Source organism: Triticum aestivum, chromosome 1B (genome assembly GCF_018294505.1).
Source record: "Triticum aestivum cultivar Chinese Spring chromosome 1B, IWGSC CS RefSeq v2.1, whole genome shotgun sequence".
Classification (NCBI taxonomy): Eukaryota; Viridiplantae; Streptophyta; class Magnoliopsida; order Poales; family Poaceae; genus Triticum; species Triticum aestivum.
Genome location: NC_057795.1, coordinates 10,092,260 through 10,118,588, shown reverse-complemented (window position 1 = coordinate 10,118,588; position 26,329 = coordinate 10,092,260). Strand labels below are relative to the sequence as shown.

Sequence of the window (26,329 nt, the reverse complement as noted above, 5' to 3'; positions counted from 1 at the left end):
TTGCAGAGAGAAAATGAAGCTCATTGCAAAAGGTGACGCAGAGACGACAATTGGCATTATGAGGAGCAGGAAGGAGAAGGACCCTGAGTTTTTTTTTAGTATGTGCGTGACAAGGAAGGGCGACTAAAGAGTATGTTTTGGTGTGATGCACAGTCGCGGAGGGACTATCAGGACTACAGAGATGTGGTCGTGTTTGATAGCACGTATAAGATGAACAGGTATGGAAGGCCGTTCGTCCCCTTTGTCGAAGTTAACAACCACCGTTGCACCACAGTGTTTGGATGTGCCATCATTGCTGACGAGACGGAAGGGACATATGTGTTGCTGCTGCAGACATTTATGAAGGCAAACTGTCAGGTGAAGCCAAATTTAATAATCACAGATGGTGACGCTGCAATGATCCGGGCTATTCGGACTGTCCTTTCAGATGTTTTCCATCGTCTTTGCTCCTGGCATATCGAGAAAAATATGCAAAGGCACCTGCATTACAAGTCACTGGATGAGTTCAGATCACTCCTATACTATGCCACCTCTCAAGCGAACTTTGAGCAGAGATGGACCACTTTCTATAATAAGTGGAAGACGGATAGAACTCAAGAGTGGCTTGACAGGATGTACAGGAAGAAGAGACTTTGGGCAACTTCATATCTTTCCGATGGTTTTTTTCTTGGTATGCGAAGTAAAATAGAGAAGTGAAAGCCTCAACTCCTTCCATCACCTTCACCTGGACTACGGTATGACAATAGTTGATTTGGTTGTGCATTATGAGAACTCTATAGTTTGCCTGTGTGAGAATGAGGCGTACGATGACTGTGCGGCACACCAGAAAGAACCACCATCGGTTACTGAATATAAGGCACTTGAGGAGCATGCCGCCAAAGTATTCACACCTGCTAATTTTTACATCTTGCAAGATGATTTGCACAAGTCAGCTGGAGATATTTGAGACGCTCGTGGGAATTGAGCGTCAGAGTTATATGGTGACATGGAAGGATAACCACAAGTTCATGTACAATGTTGTTTATGAACCAGGTAACTCAGAAGAAACTATAACATGCAGTTGTCTTAGGATGGTTCGGAAAGGTCTGCCATGCAAACACATTCTTTTTGTTCTCCATCATCTGAGCATAACTGAAACACCAAAGTGTTGTGTCCTTCATCGGTTGTCAAAAAATGCGAGAGATGGATTTCCTGTGCAGCGGCGCGACAGGCGAGGAGCCGGCAGCGGCGGCGCGACAGGCGAGGAGCCGACAGCGGCGGCAGCGGTGGCGTCCCGCAGACAGCACGCGCGTGCAACTGTCTGCGTGCATGCGCGCCTCGGGCGGCGTGATTGGCGGACGGCAGGGGACGCGACGGGTGCGGGCTGGCGTGCGGTCGGGGGACGTGGGGGGTGGGGCCGCGACTTGTGCGGCGCGGCGCGAAGACGATGCGTTGACTGCGAGGCTACCGCTTTTATCGCGGGCGGGCCGCGCGGGCACGTCTGCATGCCTGCCACGTCACCAGGCGCGTGCGGACGGGCGGTTTAATTTTTTTCCTCGCTGGCGGGCAGGTTGTATTCATATACGTATAGCTCCGGCTGTTTTTTTTTGGTTGCGGGCGGGCGGGCGGGCGGGGGGAAGCTTTTTCAAAATATGCCCATCCCGCCCTCTGTTATGAAGGGGTATTGGGCAATCTCGGCCGTCCTTGTGTTTGGGGGGGGGGGGGTCTATCGAAGCGGAAGTGTTCAAGTTAGCTTCTCTCTGATGTTGATGGAATGTCATCCATGGTGCAAAGTTTCTTCTCTTTTTTTTTGATGAAAATGGACACCATTTGTCAGAAAAAGTATCTGCTTCTCCAAAAAGAAATAGAGGTGCTCCTTTTTTCAAACATTTATTTGTCGGAATTTAACTGAAATTACTCCATTTTGTTCCTCTAATGACAAGTGCAGGGCCAGGAAGGCAGTTTGTGACAGGGGCCGCCAGTTGCCAGTATAACAAAACAACAATGGTAGCTTCACCCTCAGCTTCAGGACCAGTGCAATTGGCACGGAAGAACCTTCTGCCCCGTCTACTCGGTAACCCAAAATGTCCACACATTCTTCAAACATGGCAACGTCAGTGTTACTGAAATTTCCACGCGGCACCCCTCGTCGCATGCACACAAATGGCATTCGACACGGCATATTTGAAATTTTCTTTTTCCTGCCTACGATCGAAGACGACATGTAAGAAGACCCAGGCAGCTGTGGCCTGTGGCTCTGGTTACCAAATGAAATTGTGTAATTCCATGACCATGGCGATTTCTTAGCAGCAATTCCCTGGGGGTGCGCAATCCTGAAGGGGTGAATATGTTAACAGTGCCAATTATGGGGCTGGAAACTCAACCTGGAATGATGTTGCTGTAAACTTAAACCACATTTCAACAAATTCATAATGAAACTGGAGACCAATGGTTTTATGAATCTTATGTATGCAAAAGAAAAAATGTATGCAAGCAGAGTGAAAAATGCTTCTCAGTGACATAAAAATTCTCAGTGAGAAAAAATTGCATGTTACTGCTAGCAGAGTGAAAAACAAAGCTCTTTTCCCCCCAAGGAATATAAACACATACTCCCTCCGTCCGGAAATACTTGTCATCAAAATGGATAAAAGGGATGCATCTAGACGTATTTTAGTTCTTGATACATCTCCTTTTATCCATTTTGATGACAAGTATTTTCGGACGGAGGGAGTATTTCTCTAGAAAATGTTCCTCAACAAGAAAAATGTGTTCTTTGTCGCCTCTCACAAGTGGTTCAAAAAATATTTTCAATCATAATTTGTACCAATACTACTGAACAAACAAAACAGATAGATGGATGTAAGATTCCAAACTTGCTTGAATTACTCTGTTTGTTTCTCCAGCAACAAGTGCACAACATGGAATCCAGTTTGCACAAAACATTTATACTAGATTGGTACTGTTTCAACCATAACTCCATGCTACACGCATATACAGATTTATACTAGAACCATGAAGGCAGTTTGTGACAGGGGCTGCCACTTGCCAAAGCAGTGGACAACAACAATAGCAGCTTCAGGACCATATCAGCACTGCTGGTGTTGGAACAGAAGTCTTCTGCCCCATCTAAAGGGCAACTGACAGTGTCCACACATTCTTCAGACATGGGCAACGTCAGTGTTACCGTAATTTCCACACGGCGCCCCTTGTCGCACGTACAAGTGGCATTCAACAAGACTGGATTGTACCAAGTCTATGCAGCCACTACAACACGGCACAGGGTTCCATTAAATCAGAGCTGGAATTTTCTTTCCTGCCTACGATCGAAGACGACATGTAAGAAGACCAACTGTGGCCTGTGGTTCTGTTTATCAAATGCAATTATGACGACATGTAAGAAGACCAACTGTGGCCTGTGGTTCTGTTTATCAAATGCAATTATCTAGTTCGATGACCAGAGCGATTTCTTAGCGAAAAATAACTATCTATGCATGTCTTCGCGCACTTGCGGGTGCACAACCTCGAAGGGGAGAATATGAGGGACTCTACAACCATGCCAATTACGCGGCTGGAAACTCAACCTAGAATGCTGTTGCTGTAAACTAAAACTGCGTTTCAATAAATTTGTGATGAAATTGGAGATCAATGGCTTTATGGATCTATCATATGCAAAAGAAAAATGCATGCAAGCTAGATTCTCAGTTGACAAGCTCCATCAGAATGAAAGAAAAAAATATTCTCTGAAAATGTTTCTCAACAAGAAAAAGGCTGCCTTTTGTCACCTCTCACAAACTTATTTGTATCGAGAATTTATTGTTTCAAGCAATATTTTCTATCAGAATTTGTATCAAAAGTAATGAACAAACAAATAGATTGGTGTCAGATTTCAAACATATTTGAAGTTACTCTGTTTGTTTCTCCGGTAACAAACAAGCAAGGCAGTTTGTACAATACATTCATTCATACTGTTACAACCATAAGCTAAGTGCATCACTCACTGATACGTACATACATACATATAGGTGCACTTATGCAAAGATAAAGTGGATCACACACTGTATATCTCACCGTCGTCTTCCTCCGATACCACGGTCAATTCCTCCTCCGAGACCGCTGTCAGCTCCGAAGTGAAATGGTAAGAGTCCTCTACGTGGATGTGCCCTTCGTCGCAGAAAAACGGCCTCGAAGGCATCTGTAGGCCATCAGCTCCAGCCTCCAGGATCTGAATGACCTCGCTCATCGTCGGCCGATCACGAGACCTCATCTGAATACACCATAATGCGACAACGCACAGCTTCTTCTCCAGCTCGTGCATGTTGGCAGCAACCGGAGATATCTCGCCCGCTTCTTCTTGAGTCAGCTGGTCATACACCCATGATGGGTAGTACGCCTGGCTTGAGGACCCCATCTTTGGATCAGCGTTCCTTCTCCCGCCGGCCATCTCCAGCAGCAACATCCCGAAGCTGTACACGTCGGACTTGCTAGATATGACGCCGAAGCTCCGGGATATCATCTCGGGGGCTATGTAGCCTATGGTTCCCCGCATGGCACTCAGTGGCACGAAACTGTCTCCCTTAGGGTACAGCTTGGCGAGCCCAAAATCGGCGACCTTTGGGATGAAATTGCTGTCAAGAAGGATGTTGTGCGGCTTGATGTCAAAGTGCAGAATCTGCATGTCGCACCCCTGATGTAAGTAGTTGATCCCCCTGGCAATGCCCAAAGCGATCTCGTTGAGCTTGTCCCATGAGAAGCTCTTCTCGGTAGAGAAGATGTACTTGTCCAGAGAACCATTGGGCATGTACTCGTAGACTAAGGCCCTTCGCATTTCCTCTGAGCAGAACCCCACTAAACGCACCACGTTGACGTGGTGGATCCTGCCGATGGTGGAGACCTCGCTGATGAAATCTTCTCCATTGCAGTTGGAATTGCCCTCTAGCATCTTGACGGCGACATGGACGCCGCCTGGGAGTAGCACGCCCTTGTACACAGAGCCGTAGCACCCTTGGCCCAATTTATCTCTGAAATGGCTTGTGACTGCAACTATATCTGTGTAGGAGTACCTCGCCGGGCCAATCATTTGTTGAATCCTGAGGAAATTCTCAACTGCATCAATTATGAGCCTTGTTTTCATGTACTTGTAGGCTAGGAATATCCATACAGCCAGGGGTGCCAACAAGAACCTGCACATTACTGCACAACAAGTCGACAGATATGGACATAAGTTAAAAGAATGTAAATTCTTTTTCGAAAGTAAAATGTGTATACAATTCTCACGTACCAAAAAAGAACTTTGGGATAGCAATAGCAGATACTATGGTTGCAACAATCAAAACCAACTTTGTTGTGTAGTAGTGATTGTTAGAGCTCTGAGTCACGCATTCTAAGAAGTGCACCTCACTCCAGAAAATAGCATGAGTCCAATTAACAATGCTTGTGCCAAATATTTGCTCCTTGAAGTAGCTGCAAATCATACAATTGTAAATAAATTATAATGCAGGCTGCCACCGTCAGGTTGGCTTAACAGCCCCAAGTCAATTCTTCAAGAGAATAGGGAGGTGAGAAACTAAATCGGGAGGAAATGGAACAACGGGGTGATCACCTGATTGAATTGTTGAGGCATAAATTGATGTTCTTTCTTAACATCACAGAAGTAGAAGGCCTCCTGTAAATGGTGTCCACAGGAAATCGGACAGTAAACCCCTTACTTGTGAATTGTGTGATATCTGCATAACTTGCATTCTGCAGCTGTCGCCAATCAGGAGAATACTCGTTACCAAATGGAATCTCTGCCAGGTATCCACAATAAGATTCAAGATCTTCAACCGCACAGTACGTGTAATTAGACACCCAGACATAAACATGTGAATTGTTGGCACTCAGGCAAGCAACGGGCTTGTATGCACTATTATTCGTTACTGCTTGCGAACAATTAGCAAAACAAGCTGCTTCATAGCTTTGAGGGACCAAATACCGAAAGCCAGGTGGTGAAATTGAATCAATTCCGTAGTGTCCAACGTAAGGAACATGATTCCACGGTGGAAGAGGGCAGCTGCTACTGGTATTGAAGTTGGGATCCATGGCCCAGAAGTAGGAACCGGTGTAGTTGATGGCAGTCACATAGTATGTTCCTGTGTTGATGTGAATTGTAGCCTTGCTACTGGTACAACCCAGCTCGTATGCTTCAACACCGCACTCAAGAGGATCACCTCGCCGACGGAAAGGGGGTCGTATGTCTTGGAGATGCCCACAGGAGAAAGGTGAGCACCCATCATCTCCTCCCAGGACATGATCTGCTGCAAAAACTGCAACAAGGGAGAAGACAGTTAAGGATTGTAGGGTAATAGAATGATGAAATGCACCAGTGTTCCCCATGAAAGCTTCACAGATGCACTACGGAGTTGGCATCCTAGTTACTTATGTTACAGAGTACAAAGGGGGGCAAGGAATCGACATCGACTAGTTGGTCATATCCAGCTGTATATACCAATTAATATGTGATTGGCATACTGATTATGACGTAATTGGTATAGACGCACCCCGTAAAAGAGGGATATATTCTCTCAATTGTGTAGCTAGGAACAGAAGACGACCCAGTCGGAGTCTTCTGTTAAGTAGAGCAAGATATTTCTCTCCCATTGTGTAGCTAGGAACAAAAGACGACTCGAGGCTTGAAGTCTTCTGTCCCATGACATGATAATTCCTTCTCTCCACAAAATGCAAAATGCCAATCAAAACATATTTATTGCCCATGCAACAAGGGACTGGACAGAAGCAAGTCTGCAATCACACTCAAACCACTAGTACACGGCAGGTGTTAGCATTTGAAATCTACTCATCAGGCATAACTATCCATAGAGCACAACTATGACTGCCTTTTTTATTGGCTACTTGCCACATCTTCTCCCTCCCGGTTGCAGAAGCACGGAAAGATGAGAAAATTACTTGTCACAGCCCTCCTGCTGCTGCCTCTGATCAACCACGGAATCTACTTGGCCACGGCATGGGATGATCAAGATTTCTTCAAATACTGCCCACCTTCCCAGTGCAGCCAACATGGCCCAGAGATCAGGTATCCTCTCTGCCTTGAATCCAGCAATACATCATCATCGTCGTCATGTGGGTGTGTCGGCAGATCAATCAGGAAGTTTGCATGCTTTGGTCAAGACACCATCCTAGTCCACCCAGTTCTTGGCCCATACAGTGTCAGCGCCATAGATTACAGGCGCTCTTCCATGAAGATCACCCCGCTTGTAGACCCCTGTTTGGTGCTCCAGCAGAAGCTCATCATCTCCGGAAGCTCATCATCTCCACAGGTTGATGTTATCAATGATGAGGGTTCATCTGCAACCCTACTACACTGTTCAAGAGAGTTCACACCTGGTCCAGCCGAAAGCATTGCTGGCCCAGTATCCTGCCTTAGCAACACAACCCACTTCTTTTATTTGGTGTCTGGTTATAAAGCCATGTCCAGTCTTCCATTGGACTGCAAGGTTTTCCCAATCTCAGATGGCGTCAGTGGCCGGCTGATACCAATGTATATGTTTGAGGACCCAATGTCATACACGCCCTTCTCACTGTCCTTCAAGGAACGCATAGAAAGAATGCTCAGTTTTGCTGAGACGACAGTGTATTGGTTTGGTGGCAATTGCAGGCAATGTGAACTCAGTGGGCAACGCTGCGCGTTCAGCTCAGAAAGGAAGGAACAATTCTGCATACCTGACCCTCATGGTATGTTCAGTTATAACAGTCAAAACCATATATAACATCATCCTGTTTTATTCTGTAAAAAAGTTGCGTAGTCAATTACTTTACAATTTACTTATTCTACTTCCCATATGTTCGAATCTCCATGAGAGTATGAGGCTTTCTGTCAACTATTTTTCTTTCAAAATTAGCATCACAAATCCTGCTCGAGAAATCACACTGAAGTACCCAGAAAAAAAATCCCAGAAATAATCAAATAGAAAAAAAAAAGTTGCGTTCATCTATCAGACACTACTGGCTTTAAATAATCCAAACTCTTTTGGACATTATTTATTCTACAATTTGCTATGCAACACTCAATTGACATGCATGGCTGTACCTGAGCGAGTGGCGAGCTAGCTAGGTATTTTGGGCGAATGAATCAGGGAGGACAGAGCAGAGTAAGGCCTTGTACAATGCAAGGTGCTTAGTAAAACAAACCGAGTTTTTCTCTAGCACCAGTGCTTATCTCTATAGGAGGGGTGCTTAACACGACTGAAACATAACTAGCAATGGCACTGGATCAGCGTAAGAGGCTGGAGTGGACGGTTACTCGAAGGTAATAATATGTGGACAAAGGTGGCAACCCTCTGCTCTGTTCCGCCAATGTGAGACCTTGTTTCCACCAATGGCGAAGGCTACAGCTCTGATTTCAGAGCGTGGAAACGGAAAAGGAGGAGGATTGGCTATGGTGCAGCAAGGCGACCGCCGCTGGGCGCACATGCATGTGACTGCAGGCATTTTCTGAACAAAAGTTGCCCAGTCAGAAAAAGGCCTTCAGTTGACTCTAACTGCTGTGTGCATGACAAAAATGTAAAAAAAAACTAATAGGCCAGTGGCACTATCATAGATAGAACCAAAGCAATATAAGTTTCCCCAAAAAGTAAATTTGTTTGATAAGTTGTGACAGATTTTTTCTCTCTCTTCTAGAAAAGGCATAAATAGCATCGTATGTTTGTTCCTCATATACTAGGGTAATGTACTGCAGCCACCGTAGACAACACTCAATTTGTCTGTTCTAGATTTGTTTGTAAATATAATTCCTTGCTTTTTATCTCATTCTCTTTCTTGGTATTTGCAGGTTCACGTATCAAAGTCATTGCAGGTACTGCTCCAACCAAGTCTTTTTAGCTTCAAAATATAAAGGAAAAAATAAAAGCTTTCTGTTGTACAAATTCATATTGCTGGTTACTCTGACTCTTGACATCCTCTTATCATAACAAATAGTACTAAATAACGGCTTTTAAGCCCTGGTGCAATGTGCTGATGACGTATTGTTTGCTTATTCAGCTACATCATCGGTGGCCGCATTTGTCGTTCTTTTGGTGACGGTGGCCACTGTGCTTTATCTTTCACTCAAGACAAGATATAATGCAGAGATACATTTGAAGGTTGAAATGTTCCTCAAGACATATGGAACATCAAAACCCACGAGGTACACTTTCTCCGAAGTTAAGAAGATGGCAAGACGGTTTAAGGAAAAAGTAGGGCAGGGAGGATTTGGAAGTGTATACAAAGGCGAGTTACAAAATGGAGTGCCCGTGGCAGTCAAGATGCTAGAGAACTCTACTGGAGAGGGAGAGGTGTTCATCAATGAAGTTGCAACCATCGGACTAATCCACCATGCCAATATTGTCCGTCTCCTAGGATTTTGTTCCGAAGGAATGAGACGGGCTCTTATTTACGAATTCATGCCTAATGAGTCACTAGAGAAATACATATTCTCTGATGACTCTAATATTTTTCAGAATCTTCTAGTACCAGACAAGCTGCTAGATATTGCTTTAGGCATCGCCAGGGGAATGGAGTACTTGCATCAAGGGTGCAACCAGCGCATCCTCCACTTTGACATCAAGCCTCACAATATCCTGCTGGACTACAACTTCAATCCAAAGATCTCAGACTTTGGCCTTGCAAAGTTGTGTGCAAGGGACCAAAGCATCGTGACCTTAACTGCAGCAAGAGGCACAATGGGCTACATTGCACCAGAGCTATACTCTCGGAACTTTGGGGGGGTATCGTACAAGTCAGACGTGTACAGTTTCGGCATGCTGGTGCTAGAAATGGTAAGTGGGAGGAGGAATTCAGACCCAAGAATCGGGAGCCAGGACGATGTTTACCTCCCAGAGTGGATCTACGAGAAAGTGATCAATGGGGAGGAGTTGGCGCTTACTTTGGAAACCACTGAAGAAGATAAAGAAAAGGTGAGGAAGCTGGCTATGGTGGCACTGTGGTGTATCCAGTGGAACCCAAGAAACCGGCCGTCGATGACAAAGGTCGTTAACATGCTAACAGGGAGGCTTCAGAGTCTGCAGATGCCCCCGAAGCCTTTCGTCTCATATAAAAATGAACCTATGCCATAAATGAAAACAGGGACTGCCATACTCTGTCAACATTCAGGGACTACCATACTCTGTCAACACAACGTTTCAATAGTTTCAGTCCATATTATGTCTGGATACCATGTAATAGTACTCTACTAGTTGTCTGCATTAGTACCTCCAGATCTTGAACATCTGAGGAGATGAATCGAAGCGCTGCTGCAGCTTGCTGCCGTCTGTGTGGACGGGGCGGCGGACTGCTGGTGGCTATGGTGCATCCAGTGGAACCCGAGAAACCGTCCGTCGATGACGAAGGTTGTTAACATGCTAACAGGGAGGCTGCAGAGTCTGCAGATGCCCCCCAAGCCTTTCGTCTCATCTGAAAACGAACTCATGCCATAATCAAAACAGGGACTAGCAGACTCTGTCAACACTGCGTTTCGATACTTTCAGTCCATATTAGGTCTGGAGATGTATGAATAATCACGGGTCACTAGCATGTAATAGTACTCTACTGGTTATTTGCAAGATACACGATTCACGGTTGGACTTGTATTTTAATGTTTAAGAGCCACTCTCATATTTTATCTCCATAAGTTGCGAACAGCGATTGTGTACAATTCAATACTCTGTTGATTACCTGAATTATCCGGTCTCCACTCCCATATTTCTCTGCATTGCAATCCGTCCCCATCTGAATGTGATATGTAGGCTAGCAGAGGCGATGTCAATGTGCCCAACGGAGTTATTCCTTTCAAGCATAAAGTGAATGTGATCCACATTCACATATTTCACTTATCCCATCTGCAGATCAGATAAAATGTCACCACATCCACATCAAATCGAGCTGCACTTATTTCAGTGTAATAACAAACTAAATCAGGTATTGTGAGAGGGATCGAAAATCTAAGCAATGTACCTCCAGATCTTGAAAATTTGAGGAGATGCTGCTGCTGCTTGCTGCCGTCTGTGTGGACGGGGCGGCGGACTGCTGCTGCCTGACCGCCGATCCAGTCACCGACGTGTAGAACGACAGCCGGGGATTAGCTCCCTGTCGGCTGCTGTTGGTGGGTTGGGGAAACCGGCTGCGGTTGAGGTTGCTGATGGGTTGGGGAAACCTGCACATTCTTGCTACCGTTGGGAGCGGACGGGATGGCGGAAGTGGTGGGCGGCGGCCGGCGTTATCGTCGGCGGCAGTGGGCGCGGTGAGAATGGATAGGATCCGTGTGCGCGGCCCACCGTGGGCCCTGCGTGAAGCCTACTTCTAACAAGGCCTGCTAGTCAGAGCTTATCACTTTGCCCAGCCCACGACCAAAGCTTTCCCTTCTGAGCTCCAACTTTGCTCACTTCTCTTAAAATGGTTTTCCTTTTTTAGCCTGTTGTGTCAAATAGTCCACGAAACACACACCTTCACCCCTACCCTGGCATCCCCGTCTGCCCTCATCATTGCCGCCATCCACCTCGATGATACATCGACCGGCACCGTTTGAATCGTCGTCTCCCTGCCGATGTTGATGTCGCCATGTCCTCACCGCAGTCGACCACACATGACTTACATGGGGCGCGGCCACTGCGGCCCATTCACGTAGGTACATTTTCCTCTCTCTTTTTTTGCTTTCTTAATTGTTTAAAAATATATATAAAAATTATAATCCAATCTGTAATAAAGAGGATAAAAATATTCATTTTTTGTAAATTTATTTACACATAAAAAATATTAGGTTTAAATGTTTTTCATTTTTTAAATAAAACGTAATGCAATTGAAACAATGTCCGTGTATATTAAAAAATATTAATATAATTTTCTAAAAAAATCATGCCTTTTTATAGAAAAATCATCTACTTTTAAAATGTTTTCTATGACACAACATCATGTAAATTAAAGATGTTGTCCTGTTTGAAAAGGATATTATTATTATTTTAATAAGTGTTCATGTACTTAAAAAATGCTCATGTGATTTCAAAACGTGGTAATGTAATTTAGAAAAACTCATGCATTTCTCAATAAATGTGTATATTTCTATGACACGGCAAATCTGTAGAGAAAGAAAATGGAAAAGTAAAGAAAAGTGGGGAAAATAAAAATAAAAGGGAAAAGCCAAAAGATGTAAGAAAAAACACTGAACATGCTAATAGGATAATCAAGAAAACGCAAACAAAACTGAAAACCGGGTACAGGCAGCACAAAATATGCGCCTCGGTCCATTTTGTAGGTCATTTCGTGGGCACAAAATATGCTATATACCGCAAATACCATTTGGGGTCCATCTTCTTTGTAGTATAAAAGCCAGAGATAGAGCGAGAGAGGAAGGCCAGCAGCAGCAGCAATGTATTCGCGCCGCCGCCGCCTTGCTCAGCCCGCCCCCATCTGGAAGAGGCGGTGGCGGCAAGCCCGGCCCCGGCGGCCAAGGCGACGAGGGAAGTTGGGCCCGCTCGTGCTAGCTGCTGACAGGGCCGGCTCAAGGATTTGGAAGGCCCCGGGCCGAACTTCATCAATGGGCCCAATAGAGAATTTTTTTTGGTAGATACACAAACAAATATATATATTATAAAGTCATAAAGAGTAGTAAATTTTTTATTGCCTTTGTTCGAACCCAAGTATCATAGAAGCTACAATGCACACAAGAATTTAGAAATAGCATGATAGCAAACCTCCAGTAATCATGAGAAGCGATGAGCGATGCAGCTATTTAGGCAACATGATTACACAACCATGGATGCAACTGCAAGTGATGAGCGATGCAAAGAAAGAATCAGACACCGGATTGGGATTACCTCTTGATCTTGATCTTTCCGCAATTTCTTGCGGCGACCGACACAACGTGATCAGGAAACTAGGGATTTCAGTGATTCCACAACGACTGGCGACGATTCAGTGCGTGAATCGCGATCGAGAATCGCTGGAAAGAAAAGGAAATGACGATTTCCGTTCCGTGTGTGGCTGGCTACCTTCCTGAGCTAGTTGCGCGCCCTGGGTAGATATGCCCTACTTTCTGGGAGCTCCTGCTCGGCGCTTCAGGCGCCAGTTATCTCAACTGGCGCTCGCAGCGCAGGAATATCGGGCCGGCCCAGGAGAAAAGGACAATCCCACTCGTACCGCAGGAAAAGTAATGTAATTTTTGAAGAAATAGGGAGAAACGGGATTCGAGCCTTGACCGCTCACTTCAAACATTTTTGGCAATAACCATTAGGCCAAAGCCTCTTTATTGCCCAGTGTGAGGAAAATACTCAATTTGACCCTTCTTTTAGTACTCCCTCCATTTCGAAATATTTGTCTTTCTAGACATTTCAAATGGACTACAACATATGGATGCATGTAGACATATTTTAGATGTCTATTTTAGAGTTTAGATTCACTCATTTTGCTTCGTATGTTGTCACTTGTTAAAATCTCTAGAAAGACAAATATTTAGAAACTGGGGGAGTACAACATTAGCATGTAGGAGTAATATATACCCAGTTTGTTATGCGTATTTTTTTACGTTATAAATGAAAAAAGAATTGACAATGAAATAAAAGTGAACTTGAAGAAAGTTCATCAATTTGAAAAGGTTCATACAAAGTGAACAAAAAGTTCGTCTACTTGCGAAAGATTCATGAATTTTAAATAAAAGTTCATCGAATTTGAGAAAAGTTCACCTATATTTTTTAGAAAAAGGTTCATCAATTTTGAAAAAAAGTTCATTGATTTTGAAAAAAGTTCATTCCATTTGAAAAATGTTCATTTATTTTAAAAAAAGTTCATTCCATTTGAAAAAAGTTCTTCGATTATGAAAAAAGTTCATTGATTATGAAAATAGTTCACCGATTTTGAACAAAAAGCTCATGAAATTTGAAAAATAGTTCACTGATTTTGAAAAAAATTCCTTGATTTGGAAGAAAGTTCATTTATTTAGAAAAAGGTTCATAAAAATGAAAAAAAGTTCATTTATTTGGAAAATTTAAATCGAAATTGAAAAAAAAATCCTAAATTTGTAAAAAAAGTTCATCAAGTTTATAAAAAAGTTCGTCCAAATTGAAAAACATTCACCGAATTTAAAAATAATTTCACAAATTTTATTAAAGTTCCTCCATTTTAACAAAAAAGGTTATAACCGACGCCCGCAGCGCTAAATAGGAAACACCCTTCTTTCTTTCTACTCTGTCCTATATGTACATAATCTATACCATATATGGGCCCCTATTTTGGCCGGGCCCCGGCCGTCGCCCCTGCTGCCCTGGGCCAGAGCCGGCCCTGACTGCTGAGCGGCTGCCCGCTTTATAATTTTTTTTGAGACAAAAAATATCATTATAAATAAAGCAACTTCGTCAATCACACGATAACTGCTGGGGTGCACAACATATCAAGCCCAAAAAAGAAAGAAAGAAGAACAAAATGCCAACAACTGCAACTCGGCAAAGCACAGATGATCTGTCACCGCGGCGCCCTCCGGATTCGTCCCACCACACACCAAGGCACTGAATTGCCGCGTGAGCAGCACCTCCAAGAAGGGATGCGACGTCGACGACGCTGCTGCCCGGACATGTCCTAGGGTTTCCCCCGGCACGCGGAGAGGAGTGGAGGATGGGTAACACCTACGCCCACCAGGAAGGAAAGGCGACGCCCGCAGGCGACACCGCGTCGGCGCCGGAAGAACCGACAGAGATTTGTCCCGCATCCCAACCACCACTATCCGTCCGATCCGAAGCCAGCCACCATCATACGCCACCACGGTCTTGAAGTCATCCATGCCGCCTCATTGAGACCGCCATCACGAGGCCTAGAGGGATGGAGAGAGGAGCGCCAGAAATCGGGAGGGGCAGTACCGGAGCCGCGCCGGAGGGAACCACCTCCACCGCCAACGTGCGGGAGGCATGTGCCTCCAGCACCGTCGCGGGTGTCGACCGGACGCGGCCGCAGTGGCACACCAGGCCACCCGGGCCCGGTCGAGCCCATCTCAGGCTCGCAAAGCCGCTGCCGCCCCGCTGCAGCAAGCCGGCGGCGGCGCCGCCCCCACCCAGCCTTCCTACGCCCGAACTACACCTCCAGGGGGCTCCGACATTGATGAGAAGCTGTCGGCCCGCCACGGCCCAGATGGGGACCGAAGGGGCCCAGATCTGGGCCCAGCAGGCGGCACCACCCCGCACCACCGCGAGCTCAGCCGCCAACGGCAGCGCCGCCGCGTAGCCAGCCTCCCACGCCTAGGCCATGTTGCCTCGCCGCCGCGCCGGACCGCCGCTGCTTGAGCACACCACCAGGAAACGCGCCGCCCCGCGCAGGTCGCCTCCGAGAGGGGAAAAGCAGGGGCCAGCGCTGCCCGGGGCAAGCCCGGCACCGCAACCTGGCGACGGCGGGGGAGAGGTGGCGGGGGAGGGCCTCTGGAGAAGGGGGACAGTGGCGCGGCCGGCCGCCCGCGCGGTGGCGGCGCAGTCGCGAGGGAGGGGGAGGCAGAGGAGAGAAACCGTCAGAAAGAATCTGCTTATTTGTTTTAGCATCAAATGCTGCCGAGGAAAGATAGGAAATTGATGCTGCTCTGCTTGTTTCCATGCTCATAGTTATTTCCCCTGATGCTCTTATTTGTACTGATTTTGCAGGTTAATTCTTCTTCACAGCCAAATCAGCCATCCACACCTATGTGGAGAGAGAGGTTTGATGGTTATATGGAAATCGAATGTAGGTGCCTGAGATGTGCCGAGTGCTGAGTGGTTGGAGTGCACAAAGAAATAAGGGGGGCGATCTTTGGATGTTGGTACTCGAATAAGAATTCGGTGAGTGAGATCTGGTAACTTGGTTGCAGTTGCTCACAATAATCATTGTCTCACGAAAAAAGAAAGCCTCGACAACCATGGCAGAGGCTGTTGTCGGGCAGCTGGTGGTCATGCTCGGGGGCTCGCTGTTCGACATGGAAGCCGCCGCCCTCAGGGGCCTCTTTGGCAAGATCCATCGGTCCAACGTCCAAGGCGGAGCTGGAGAGCATGCAGGCCTACCTGCAAGAGGCGGAGCGGTTCAAGGACACCGACAAGACTACCGCCATCTTGGTCGGCGATATCAGGGCCCTCGCCTTCCAGATCGAGGACGTCGTCGACGAGTTCACCTACAAGCAGGAGGACAACAAGCAAGGAAGATTTGCCGGCAAGACAAATAAGCGGCTCAGGCATATTTAGACCTGGTATCGCCTGGCAACCAAGCTCCACGAAATCGAAGGGAAGCTGTAGGATGCCATGTTGCGTGAATAAGCCGCGGCGTCCGCGTCGGGTGCAACAGGCGCGTGCATCGGCGCTCGTCGGGCGCGGCCGGCTCCGTGGCGTAGGTGTTGCGTGTGTGGGTGGTGTCTTGGGCGCGCGTGTGCATGTACACGGGACTTGGTCCGGGGACAGCGAGGCGATCGGGGTGGGCTCGCCGCGGTACGTGCGTACGGGCGCGCATGGTGGACGCGGCTAGGGCGGACCGGATGGTGGGCTTGCACAGGTGGGAGCGTGGGGATCGTGGACACGCTGGCCTGGGTATAAATCCTGTGTGGAGGTCGTTGTAGACTGGCATGGTTGTAGCTCGAGTTGTTGCTTGAGGATATACAGGACCGTTGTTGCGGCTAGGGCGTTCGTGCGCTAGGAACACCACCGTGCCGTCTCCTTTGGTCTTCTTCTTCCTCGGGTCATATCACCAGGCCCGTTGACAAGGGAGGACAAATTGGCTGACACCACACAGGGCCCCCAAATTTAAGGGGCCCCCAGTCCAGAAAATATTATGTGTATGTATGAGAAAAGGGCCCAGTAAATCAACACCCAGGCAGCCCATTCTAGCAACCAAATACATGCACGCACGCAGCCTGCCTGTTGGAATTTGCCGTAACTCCCGATCGCATCGCCCGCATATGTTCCAGTTTTATCCCTGGTTTAGCGATCCTTTAAGGCCTTGTTCGGTTAAGCCACTTCCCAAGTGGATTGGAGTGGAATAGAGGGGATTTGCGGGAAATTTGAACTAGACGGGATTTAATCCCTGCCAATACCTGTCAATCCCTCTCATTTATCATGGAACCGAACAAGGCCTAATCGAGGAGAGGTCTCTAGCAGCGCAAGGGCCGGCTGGGCGACGGCAGCCGGCAGGCGAGGGCGGACGTGCTACGCGGCCGCCGGCCGGCTACGCTCCACAGTATCGTATTAGGTATTACAGCCGCTACGGCGCACCGTCCCTGCCGGCGTAAATCCTTTTATAAGAAGCCCTATTTTATTTTGCTAGTGTAGACTCGGTTTTGTTAAACAATTTTTTACAATGTTACATCAAGGTGAAATATGTTTTATGCAAGGTGAAATATTACATAGAATTCAAAATGATTAATATTGTTTTGTCTGTTTTATAAAACAGAAAAAAACATGCATAGAAGGAACTATGATTCTGGTGCTGAAAAGCATAGGAAGAAAACAAAACTATAAGTGGATGCTCGATCCCAAAAGGGTACTCTTGTTAAATGTCCTGAAAGAATCTGATCGCAAAAAGGAAAAGATCAATTATGAAGATATCATCGAAGATTATACTTCTTTTAGTACAAATGAGATCAGTTTATTGCTTCAGTACCATCTTTACTATTTTACAATTAGTATTAGGTATATTTTCTAAATATTGTATCAAATAACACATATTTGAAGTTATATAATTAAATGAGAGTATATTTTACTTACATTAGTTCTTTATAGGTATATGATTTAAAAAAAATCAGGGCCCTACTTTGATTCTCATCCCGGGCCTCCAAATTTCTGGAGACGGCCCTGCATATCACACAGAGAGGGAGAGGGGTAGAGCCGAGCTAGGGCTAGCTAGGGTTCAGGCGCGACTCCAACATGCCAATCGGAGGAAGAAGGATTACACCGTCAGCTCTTCTTCTGCTGCCAGATCGACGAGTCAAGGTCAAGCTCTGCAGTTCACCAAAGATGAGGACCTTGTGGGGATCGAGGAGAATAAAGACAAGTTGGTACATTGGCTGACTGCTGCTGGTGGTGATGGTGATGATTTGGAGCAGAGCAGCATCAATGTTACCACGGTGTGGGGGATGCCTGGTGTTGGTAAAACCACTCTGGTTGCTCATGTGTGGTAAAATTGGATTTTGACGCCGCAGCGTGCGTAACTGTTTCGGAGAGTTACCGCCTCGAAGATCTGCTAAAGAAGATAGCCACCGAGTTAGGCATCACAATCAATGTTGCCAACGTTGAGACGAGAGGCCTAGCAGAGTCCATCCATAACTACCTTCAAGGTAAAAATTACATTTTGGTCTTGGATGATGTTTGGACTCCGCTTGTTTGGTTGGAGATAAGGAATGTCTTTCCAACATCTAACTGTACCAGTCGATTTGTTATCACATCAAGAAAGCATGAAGTGTCACTGTTAGCAACTGGGGAGTCTGCACTTCACTTGGAACTGCTAGAAGTACATCACTCCTGGCTGTTATTTTGCAAAGGAGCCTTTTGGAATGATGATGATAAGGAGTGCCCGTTGGAGTTGCAAAAATTGGCTTGGAAGTTCATAGCAAAGTGCCGAGGCTTGCCTATTGCTATTGCATGCATTGGCCGCCTACTCTCCTGCAAACCCCCAACTTTGGCTGAATGGGAGAATGTATACAGGCGTTTGGATTCACATTTGATGAAAGATGTGATCCCTGATGTTCATATGATTCTAAAGGTCAGCTTGGAGGACCTTCCACACAATTTGAAGAATTGTTTCTTACACTGTGCATTATTCCCAGAAGATTATGTATTAAAGAGGAGGACGATAATGAGGCAGTGGATTGCTGTAGGATTTATCAGGGAAAAGGAGGATAGCAAAATACTGGAAAAAATGTCAGAGAGATACTTGATTGAGCTTGTCAACCGAAGCCTACTACATGTAGTGGAAAGGAATTATGCTGGACGACTTAAGCACTGCCGGATGCATGATGTCATACGCCTCCTTGCCCTCAACAAAGCCAAGGAGGAATGCTTTGGTAAAGTTTATGATAGCTCACCTACTGGGACATCCTCTGTAGAGGATGCACGTCGCATATTTGTCCCGGGGGGAAACATCAAACAAATGAGCCGATCTGGTGGAACACATCTCCGTGGATTCCATGTATTCGGGTGGTATATCGATATTGATTTGCTGAAGCCTATCCTAATCTCTTTGAATTTTTTGTTAACATTGGATTTGCAAGGTACTTGCATTAAAATATTGCCCAATGAGGTATTCAACTTGTTTAGTAAGGCAGCTAGAAAAAAACATCGATGCTGCAGCTTTTTTCTTCTTGGTCACACCATAATAACCTTACCCGGTTGAACCTGACATTCTCCAATATTAGTGAGCAAACCTTTTCCTATCTGTCCGTAATACGTGATTTACGCTTTCTTGAGCTAGATAAGGCTTTTGAAGGGAAGAGGTTGGATTTTTACGCAGGGCCATTTCCAAACCTTCGGTTTCTATACATATGGTGCACACCACAACTCAAGCAAGTGGAAATAGAGGAGGGCGCGATGCAAAACCTCGTCAAGCTATCGTTCACAGACTGTCCTAAGCTAAAGTTTCTTCCACATGGCATCGAACACCTTGCAGCCCTTGAAAAATTAATTCTGGAAGACACATAAAAAGAGTTAATAGAGAAGCTCTGTCATAAGAGAGGTTCAGATGAATATAGCGAAGATGCAATGAGGATTAGCCACATAAGGAATATTACAGTTGTACTTAGCCATAAAGGACTTTGGGAAAGGGTTAGGTAATCGCCACTGCTCCAAAGGTTGGGTTTTGCTGTTTTCTCCTTCATGCATATATTACATGAATTAACATAGCAGTTGGGAGCTAGCCATATATTACATATTGGTACAAATTTGTTACGAGTTTGTCGACTAAAGCTAATTAATGTGATTCTTTTCTCTATGCTCGTGCGTATCTTCCTCACCTAGACTAGGATTAGGTGATCGCGCAGTTTATAGTTCCTCCTACATGTTAATATATGCTATATTGTATTTTGGATATTTGTCCTTTCATCTATTAATATAACTTCTAGTTCTCCTACATTTTGTGGCCTTAGCTGTAACTCGAGTTGTTTCTGTACGGAATCTACTCGCTCCTTGTTTTAATATAGTGCTGGGCCTTTCCAAAAAGAAAAATATTATTTTCTCGTACATCCATGTTCTCTCATCTAAATTTATTAAAGAAAAAGGAATGTGCGCTTTCATACTTATCCTAAACGCCTAAGGGACTGAGTTTGACTGTGCTATTAACTAGCATTGACACAGATAAAGATTCATCCACTCCTCTGTCTGGCTGACATGATTTGTTATTATTATCAGATTATGCGCTGCAATACTAAGCACATTTTGCTCACTTGGGAGGAGGCCAGGATCGATGTTGGTCTGTCCACTGTCCTCCCGTATGAAGGCTGTGACGGGGCGTGAAGATTTTAAGCTGGGTCATTCTTTGTTACTACTTTATATTGAAGACGACATGTAAAGGAAGATGGCTGCAAATATTTCTTAGTTGCAAAGGAAAAATGGAATGCTTTCTGCAATGATGATAGTGTCGCAGAGGAAGCAGAATTAATTGCCGTTTGAGTGTTTGTTGATAGCATGAGTTGGACCGGAACCCCCTGCCATTGATTGAAACTCTAGTTTTTTGTATACAGTATGATATTTGAATAGTATCAGATGTACATGCGGTCTGTCACCAATTCAGTTCACCATGACAGCGTATCACTGACCAAGTTACGGTTATGTTTTAAGATATCATCTCATATTATGATACTATATGTAACGGTTTTTGGTCTGTAGGTGGTTGTTGCTTGGCATGCCTAAACTGGTCAACCTTTTTGTTTGTTTACAAACTTTGGACTGATAAGTATGGAGTGTGGAGTGAGTTCTAGCTGACAGTTTTTATTGGTCTCTAATGAATTCATTTTTTTAACCTCTTATTGACATGAGTGCAGTGTCATCCTAAAGGAAAAGACAGTGGCGTTTATATGCACTGGCATCGATTTAAACATCGCAACTCTACCATCCCCCACATCGAGGCCACCTGTCCCGCCTGGTTTCACAAACGCATTTGTGGAGAAAAAAGGTTCAGTCCCAGTTGTCCAACATTGAGCTTGAACCAAAGGTGCACATCTTGACATTGTTTCATTTCTATAGTTATTAGATGTCAGCAAATGCAGGTAATTATCATCTAATAAGTGCTAACTCCGTGGTATGCACAGTTAGCTGCTAACCTGTTTTATTAGAAAAAATTACTTTAGTTGCTTTCATCTTCTCTCCTATCGACATTGGCTGGTCTAAAAAGTGTAGTGAAGTATGTGACGAATTGCTGCTAACACATTTTGCTCATTTCTAGTGGATTCATCTTTTCTTTTTCAATAATATCATTGACATGAGCTTAACATAGCATACTAGTGGACTTATCCCTAAGCCTGGCTAGCGCACATGTTTCAGTTTCAGTCACACATGTTTTTGTTTTTCTAGCGTGTGCGATGCCTACATCGCGTGCAGTTTGACGTGTGTGACAGATGGGGCCTAATAGTACCATTTCGGTGATGTATCTAACCCATACATTGTTATGGAAGATGATGTTTTGTAATGATCTTGTTGATCTCTGCAGGAGCAAGATTAAATCACTACCCTATTACAATATAGTATGGTCTGGAAATCAATCCATGCATTTGGTCATATGAAATATAAAGTTACTCACTACAGTAGTACAAATTTCTTGGAACAACAAATACAACAATGGTTGACACTGATAGTTACCTATCTTATTTGACTTAACATACATGCTGTTGAAACTCCCATCCGGAAACAAACTTAAGGATTACGGGACCTATGCAGCGCGACAAGGCGCCCTGCAACATCTGTCATTGATGGTCTTTTATCTGCATCAAGGTTAAGACAATCAACAGCAATATCTACCAACTTGTTAAGAAATTCCAAATCTTCTGTGGTTGCAATTTCCTTATCAAAGAGCTCAGTCATGCTCTCCCCATTTTGGTGACACTCTAGGAAGCTCCTCACAAGGCTATTATTGTCAGAATGAGTGGCCCTCCTCCTGCTAATGAGCTCCAAGATGACAACCCCAAAACTGTAGACATCACTTTTGTCGGTCAATCGACCTGTTTGTAGGTACACTGGATCCATATAAGACATGTCACCTATGATGTTTCTAGTGTGCTCCTTTCCTTTTGCAATCAACCTCGATATGCCAAAATCCGCGATCTTTGGTGAAAAGTTCTCATCCAGGAGCATGTTTGCTGGTTTAACATCACCATGCAGGATTGTGTTGTGGGTTTGTGAGTGCATATAAGCTAGACCATGTGCTGAGTCTTCAAGAATACTTAGACGTACATCCAAGTCAAGAAGGTCCTTGTTGTCAGTTCGATGAAGATTGTCTTCCAAGCTTCCTTTGGAGATGAATTCATAGACTAGCATGGGGTTATCCACTTCGAGGCAACAACCTATAAGCCTTACGATGTTCTTGTGGCTGACTTGAGATAGGATGGTGACTTCATTTGGAAATTGCTCCTTCTCTAGGACACTACGACCATTTGGTTTCTTTACTGCGACCATAACTCCATCAACAACACCCTTGTAAACTTCACCAAAGCCACCTTTACCAATTACGTTGCTACTCTTTAAAACTGGTTTGAGATTCCCCCTTGTGTAAATCTTAATAGTTCTAGCCTTCTCTAATGTAAGACCACCATTCTTTCGGTAAAAGTCTTTGGCCTTCTGCTTCTCTTTGCGAAGAACAAAAAAGAATGCCAGAAATGCCAAGACAAGAATGCCACCTATTGCACCTACGTGGGCAAAGAAACAAACTTAAATATTGTAATAAACAAACTTTCTGGCTATTAACTAGTTTGCCATCGAACTTAGTTATTCTAATAATCAAACTTAATTTTTGAGTTTATGCTTGGTTTGAAGTGCAAGGAAATATTTAGAAATTTATAGCAAGATACTTAACAATTGAATGTAACCGTTCAATTAGCGATCTTCTGTTCATCGGGTGGTTGGAAATTTGTTAAATTTTTGTGACTTGACTTGTGAGTCCGAAACAATACAAAATACATATTAGAAAAGAGATAGTCGCGAGAGTGATTTAACTAGTTTGGTGTATGTCTTTTGAAGCGGTCGACTGAGAGAGAGAACGATTTAGATAAATAGTTAATCAGCAAAACCGGTAAAGTACATTGATACTAACTTGTGTAGTAGGAATATGATGTTTACCTACGGAGATCTGTGCTGGAAGTGGGAACTTTTGAGTGCATCGTTCGGTTCTTGGGTCACGACTCTGATAGCCTGCAGGACAGTCACATCCGTACCATCCTTCGGTGTCCTTGCATACACCATAGCAACTATACTTGTCTGGATTTGCACATTCATCTATATCTGTGTCGCAGAAATTCACGAAGTGATCGTTTATTAGGACATTTATCAAGAAAGAAACCATACTAGTTGTACTACTGCTTTCTCCGTTTTACATTTGTCCTAAACCAAATATCTCTATGTTTGACTAAAAGTAGATAGAAAAATATATCAATATCTATATTTTATGACAAATCTAATGAAACTAACATGATCTTTTGTAGATATTAATATATTTTTAATAGACTTGGTCAAACATAAAGATGCTAATTTGATTTAGAATAAAACTACAACTTGAATTATTTTGAAGCAGAGGAACTATTTTATTAAAAATATAAGCAAGGCCTCTTACTGGTGCATCCATTGGGCAAGTAGGCGTCGCCCTCGTAGCCACCGGAGCACTTTCAGTTGTAGCCAGGACCATTGGTGGAGTCGACGCACTCGCTGTGAGTGCTGACGCAGGCGTACTGGTCTGTCTTGGCCGCTTGCTTGCACGACAGTATGTCGCCGGAGACGGAGCCATTCCCGCAAATGGCCCAGTCCAGCCACACCAGCGTGGTCCGGTTTGTGTCCATCTTGAGGTCGGACCGGCGGAAGGTGTAGTTGTTCCTGTCGACAAGGAAGGCATAGTCGCACGGGCTGTAGTCCATCATGGCGGCGTGTTCGTACTCCCGGAAGTTGAAGAAGTTGTCGGTGAGACCTGGCGGGATGTTGACGTGGCAGCACCCGACACCGTCGCAGAGGCCGTCCTGCGCGCTCGCGGAGTTGTTGCAGTAGGACATGCACCCGGTGTTGAAAGCGTTGGCGTCCGTGCCACCCTCGGTCCTCTTGCTGGCCACGAAGCCGACGGTGTTGCAGCCGAGGACGACAAGCTTGTTGTGCGTGTTGGAGATGCGGTACACGCCGTCCTTGTTCATCGTCGTCTGTGCATAGCTATAGTCGACGGCGTCATTTGTACTGGTGGCGTTGTAGCACTGCCACCCGATGGGGAGCATCACCTGCGACTCGTCTGGATCCAATGTCAGCTTGACCACCTGAAGGGACGTACCGGCGAGCACAGGGCCATTGTTGATGCACTCGATCTCGAAGCCCTCGCGGAAGCAGCCGGGGCCGATGCCGAAGGGGTAGGGGATGTCCACGCCGCCACAGCTCGGCAGACACCCACCACAAGTTGTGGTCGTGGTGGTAGCTGCCGCTGCCGCTGCCGCAAGGAGCAGCAGCATGGTCGTCAATGCCGTCCACATTTGCTGCATGCTGACCGTATATTGGTTTCAGGCAAGTAGCCGCTTTATAAGAAGCGAGCATACTCTTGTAAAGCTGGAATCATTCTTGCCTGTCCTGTCTACCATGCCATCCACATCAATGTTAGCACTCCAATTAAGTTGTTACCACTATTTGCTGTTGGGGCATGCAGTCGTCGTGTGTGTCCACCCTCTGTGAAATTAGCCAGGGTTCTCAAATGCCCCAACTCGACTGTTTGTAGACATCAGATATGGCGAGAAAGAATTACCATGTGTTCCAGCAGGTTTCTGGTGGCCTATCAACGAACAAAATGCGCAGGATGTCGCAAGCCACGACGGCAAAGGCGATTCCTTGACTTGAGAACGACGAGCACAAATGAATTTGGGCGATTCCCTAAGCTGTGTACTCGGGTGTTTCAGTGAAATTTGAATCTCACATTGTCCGGTAATATCAGAAATAGAAGTCCAGAAATTCCAAGCTTCTATTTCTCAGCAGTACCAGATGGTGGCGGCCACGAGGAGGCCTGGTCTATTATGAAATAGAAGCTCTCTATTTCAGAACAGTAACAGATGAGTTCAGGCAGGAGCGCCGTCCAGTTCGGTATGGTCGCACGATGGAGCTTCACTTCCTGGAGTGCAGCTTCTGAGCTGTGAAATGTCATAGTCATAGTGCGAGAGGAAGATCAATTTGTAGCTTGGAGGATTTATCTACAAAGCATGGAGGGTTAGATCATGGTAACTACACTAGTTCCCTGTTGCTACGTTTCATAGCAAAGGCACCACCAACACAAAAGAGTCACAAGTCACAACCCCCATAAAATGATACTTATTTCATTTATGATAGACTATATATTACTCCCTTAGATACATCCGTAAGGACAAATTTAAGACAAAATTTTTGAGACAGAGGGAGTACTACATGACTCGCATGGGGAATTGCATTCCTCTGTGTGTACATAGCGTACACCATAAATTAACCGCCCGCTTGTTTTTATAAACCATTTGCACTTGCCACCCGCAGGTTAATTTGACCTTGCAACGCCAACTAATGAATCACTTGTGAGCCTGGTGGCAGTGAACAGATCGAATATTTGCTGTTGCACTAATTAACCCTATATTTTCCGGCGGATGAGAGACAAGTTCTTTTCTCAAGTTCTTTTCTCAAGAAAATCTGGTCAAAAGTCAATGGTTAGATCCACCTCTATCAAGTGTGCCAGTACTATAGACTATGGAGTTCTTGAGGACTTGCTACGTCCTGGTTGGTCATTTTCTTATTTTTGGACAGCTAATGTATTTGCACATGCCTCGCCTTCCATGACCAGTAGTAGTCGGCTTTCTATATCCTTCCTTTATCAATATATTGTATGCATACTTCTGCGTATATTCTAGAAAAAATGATTATGCGAGACACGCTGTAGGTATGACGTTGTTGTTTACAAGCAATGTTTTTAATCAACTCGAAACTAGTTCGTGCTTACGAAATGAAAGACAAAATAAGCTGCATTGCACATGCGTCGACTTCAATGACAGCTCTAGCGGGGTGGAGCAGGAGAGTAGGGTGTGGTATCGAGAATATTGCTTCGTGTGGAGTGGGAGGCCTTGTTCATGGTGTTGGATAGATAGACTTTGGGTGTGTATAAGTCTTTAAATTGTTTTTGTGTTGGACGATCTTGAGTGCACTGCCTTTGTGTAGTGTTG

General features: G+C 45.1%; 2 protein-coding genes and 2 pseudogenes across 6 annotated transcripts; 2 read left to right on the top strand and 2 right to left on the bottom strand.

Annotated features, from left to right (window-relative positions):
- Nucleotides 1-3,857: 3,857 nt before the first annotated feature.
- On the bottom strand, nucleotides 3,858-11,266 carry LOC123103393 (LEAF RUST 10 DISEASE-RESISTANCE LOCUS RECEPTOR-LIKE PROTEIN KINASE-like 2.4). 3 transcript variants are annotated; one of them, XM_044524969.1, is made up of 6 exons: nucleotides 10,963-11,266; nucleotides 10,684-10,847; nucleotides 10,222-10,422; nucleotides 5,579-6,281; nucleotides 5,258-5,439; nucleotides 3,858-5,169 (listed from the first exon to the last, which is right to left on the bottom strand). In XM_044524969.1, exons 2-6 carry the CDS (start codon nucleotides 10,823-10,825, stop codon nucleotides 4,028-4,030), a joined length of 2,370 nt encoding a protein of 789 aa, XP_044380904.1. In that variant the 5' UTR covers nucleotides 10,826-10,847; nucleotides 10,963-11,266; the 3' UTR covers nucleotides 3,858-4,027. The 3 variants fall into 3 exon arrangements, with proteins under 3 accessions (XP_044380904.1, XP_044380907.1, XP_044380910.1); XM_044524972.1 differs by lacking the exon at nucleotides 10,222-10,422 and having other exon boundaries at nucleotides 3,860-5,169; nucleotides 10,963-11,263; XM_044524975.1 differs by lacking the exons at nucleotides 10,222-10,422; nucleotides 10,684-10,847; nucleotides 10,963-11,266 and having other exon boundaries at nucleotides 3,862-5,169; nucleotides 5,579-6,876.
- LOC123103403 (rust resistance kinase Lr10) lies at nucleotides 6,803-10,608 on the top strand. 3 transcript variants are annotated; one of them, XM_044524992.1, is made up of 4 exons: nucleotides 6,803-7,048; nucleotides 7,631-7,707; nucleotides 8,804-8,827; nucleotides 9,013-10,606. In XM_044524992.1, exons 1-4 carry the CDS (start codon nucleotides 6,909-6,911, stop codon nucleotides 10,083-10,085), a joined length of 1,314 nt encoding a protein of 437 aa, XP_044380927.1. In that variant the 5' UTR covers nucleotides 6,803-6,908; the 3' UTR covers nucleotides 10,086-10,606. The 3 variants fall into 3 exon arrangements, with proteins under 3 accessions (XP_044380927.1, XP_044380920.1, XP_044380934.1); XM_044524985.1 differs by having other exon boundaries at nucleotides 6,844-7,707; nucleotides 9,013-10,608; XM_044524999.1 differs by lacking the exon at nucleotides 7,631-7,707 and having other exon boundaries at nucleotides 6,854-7,048; nucleotides 9,013-10,604.
- Nucleotides 11,267-15,704: 4,438 nt separating the features above from the next.
- LOC123075643 (disease resistance protein RPM1-like) lies at nucleotides 15,705-20,493 on the top strand (annotated as a pseudogene).
- A 1,340-nt stretch (nucleotides 20,494-21,833) lies between these two features.
- LOC123084151 (wall-associated receptor kinase 2-like) lies at nucleotides 21,834-24,643 on the bottom strand (annotated as a pseudogene).
- Nucleotides 24,644-26,329: the final 1,686 nt, after the last annotated feature.

What these genes read in the sequence shown, in the direction of transcription:
- LOC123103403 (XM_044524985.1), top strand. Translation starts at nt 6,909, where the DNA reads ATGAGAAAATTACTTGTCACAGCCCTCCTGCTGCTGCCTCTGATCAAC. An exon ending in CTGCATACCTGACCCTCATG is followed by an intron (nt 7,708 to 8,803) that starts GTATGTTCAGTT and finishes TGGTATTTGCAG; the next exon opens with GTTCACGTATCAAAGTCATT. An exon ending in ACGTATCAAAGTCATTGCAG is followed by an intron (nt 8,828 to 9,012) that starts GTACTGCTCCAA and finishes TTGCTTATTCAG; the next exon opens with CTACATCATCGGTGGCCGCA.
- LOC123103393 (XM_044524969.1), bottom strand. Translation starts at nt 10,825, where the DNA reads ATGTGGATCACATTCACTTTATGCTTGAAAGGAATAACTCCGTTGGGC. An exon ending in GTGGAGACCGGATAATTCAG is followed by an intron (nt 10,423 to 10,683) that starts GTAATCAACAGA and finishes GTTCGTTTTCAG; the next exon opens with ATGAGACGAAAGGCTTGGGG. An exon ending in TGCCTCAACAATTCAATCAG is followed by an intron (nt 5,440 to 5,578) that starts GTGATCACCCCG and finishes TATGATTTGCAG; the next exon opens with CTACTTCAAGGAGCAAATAT.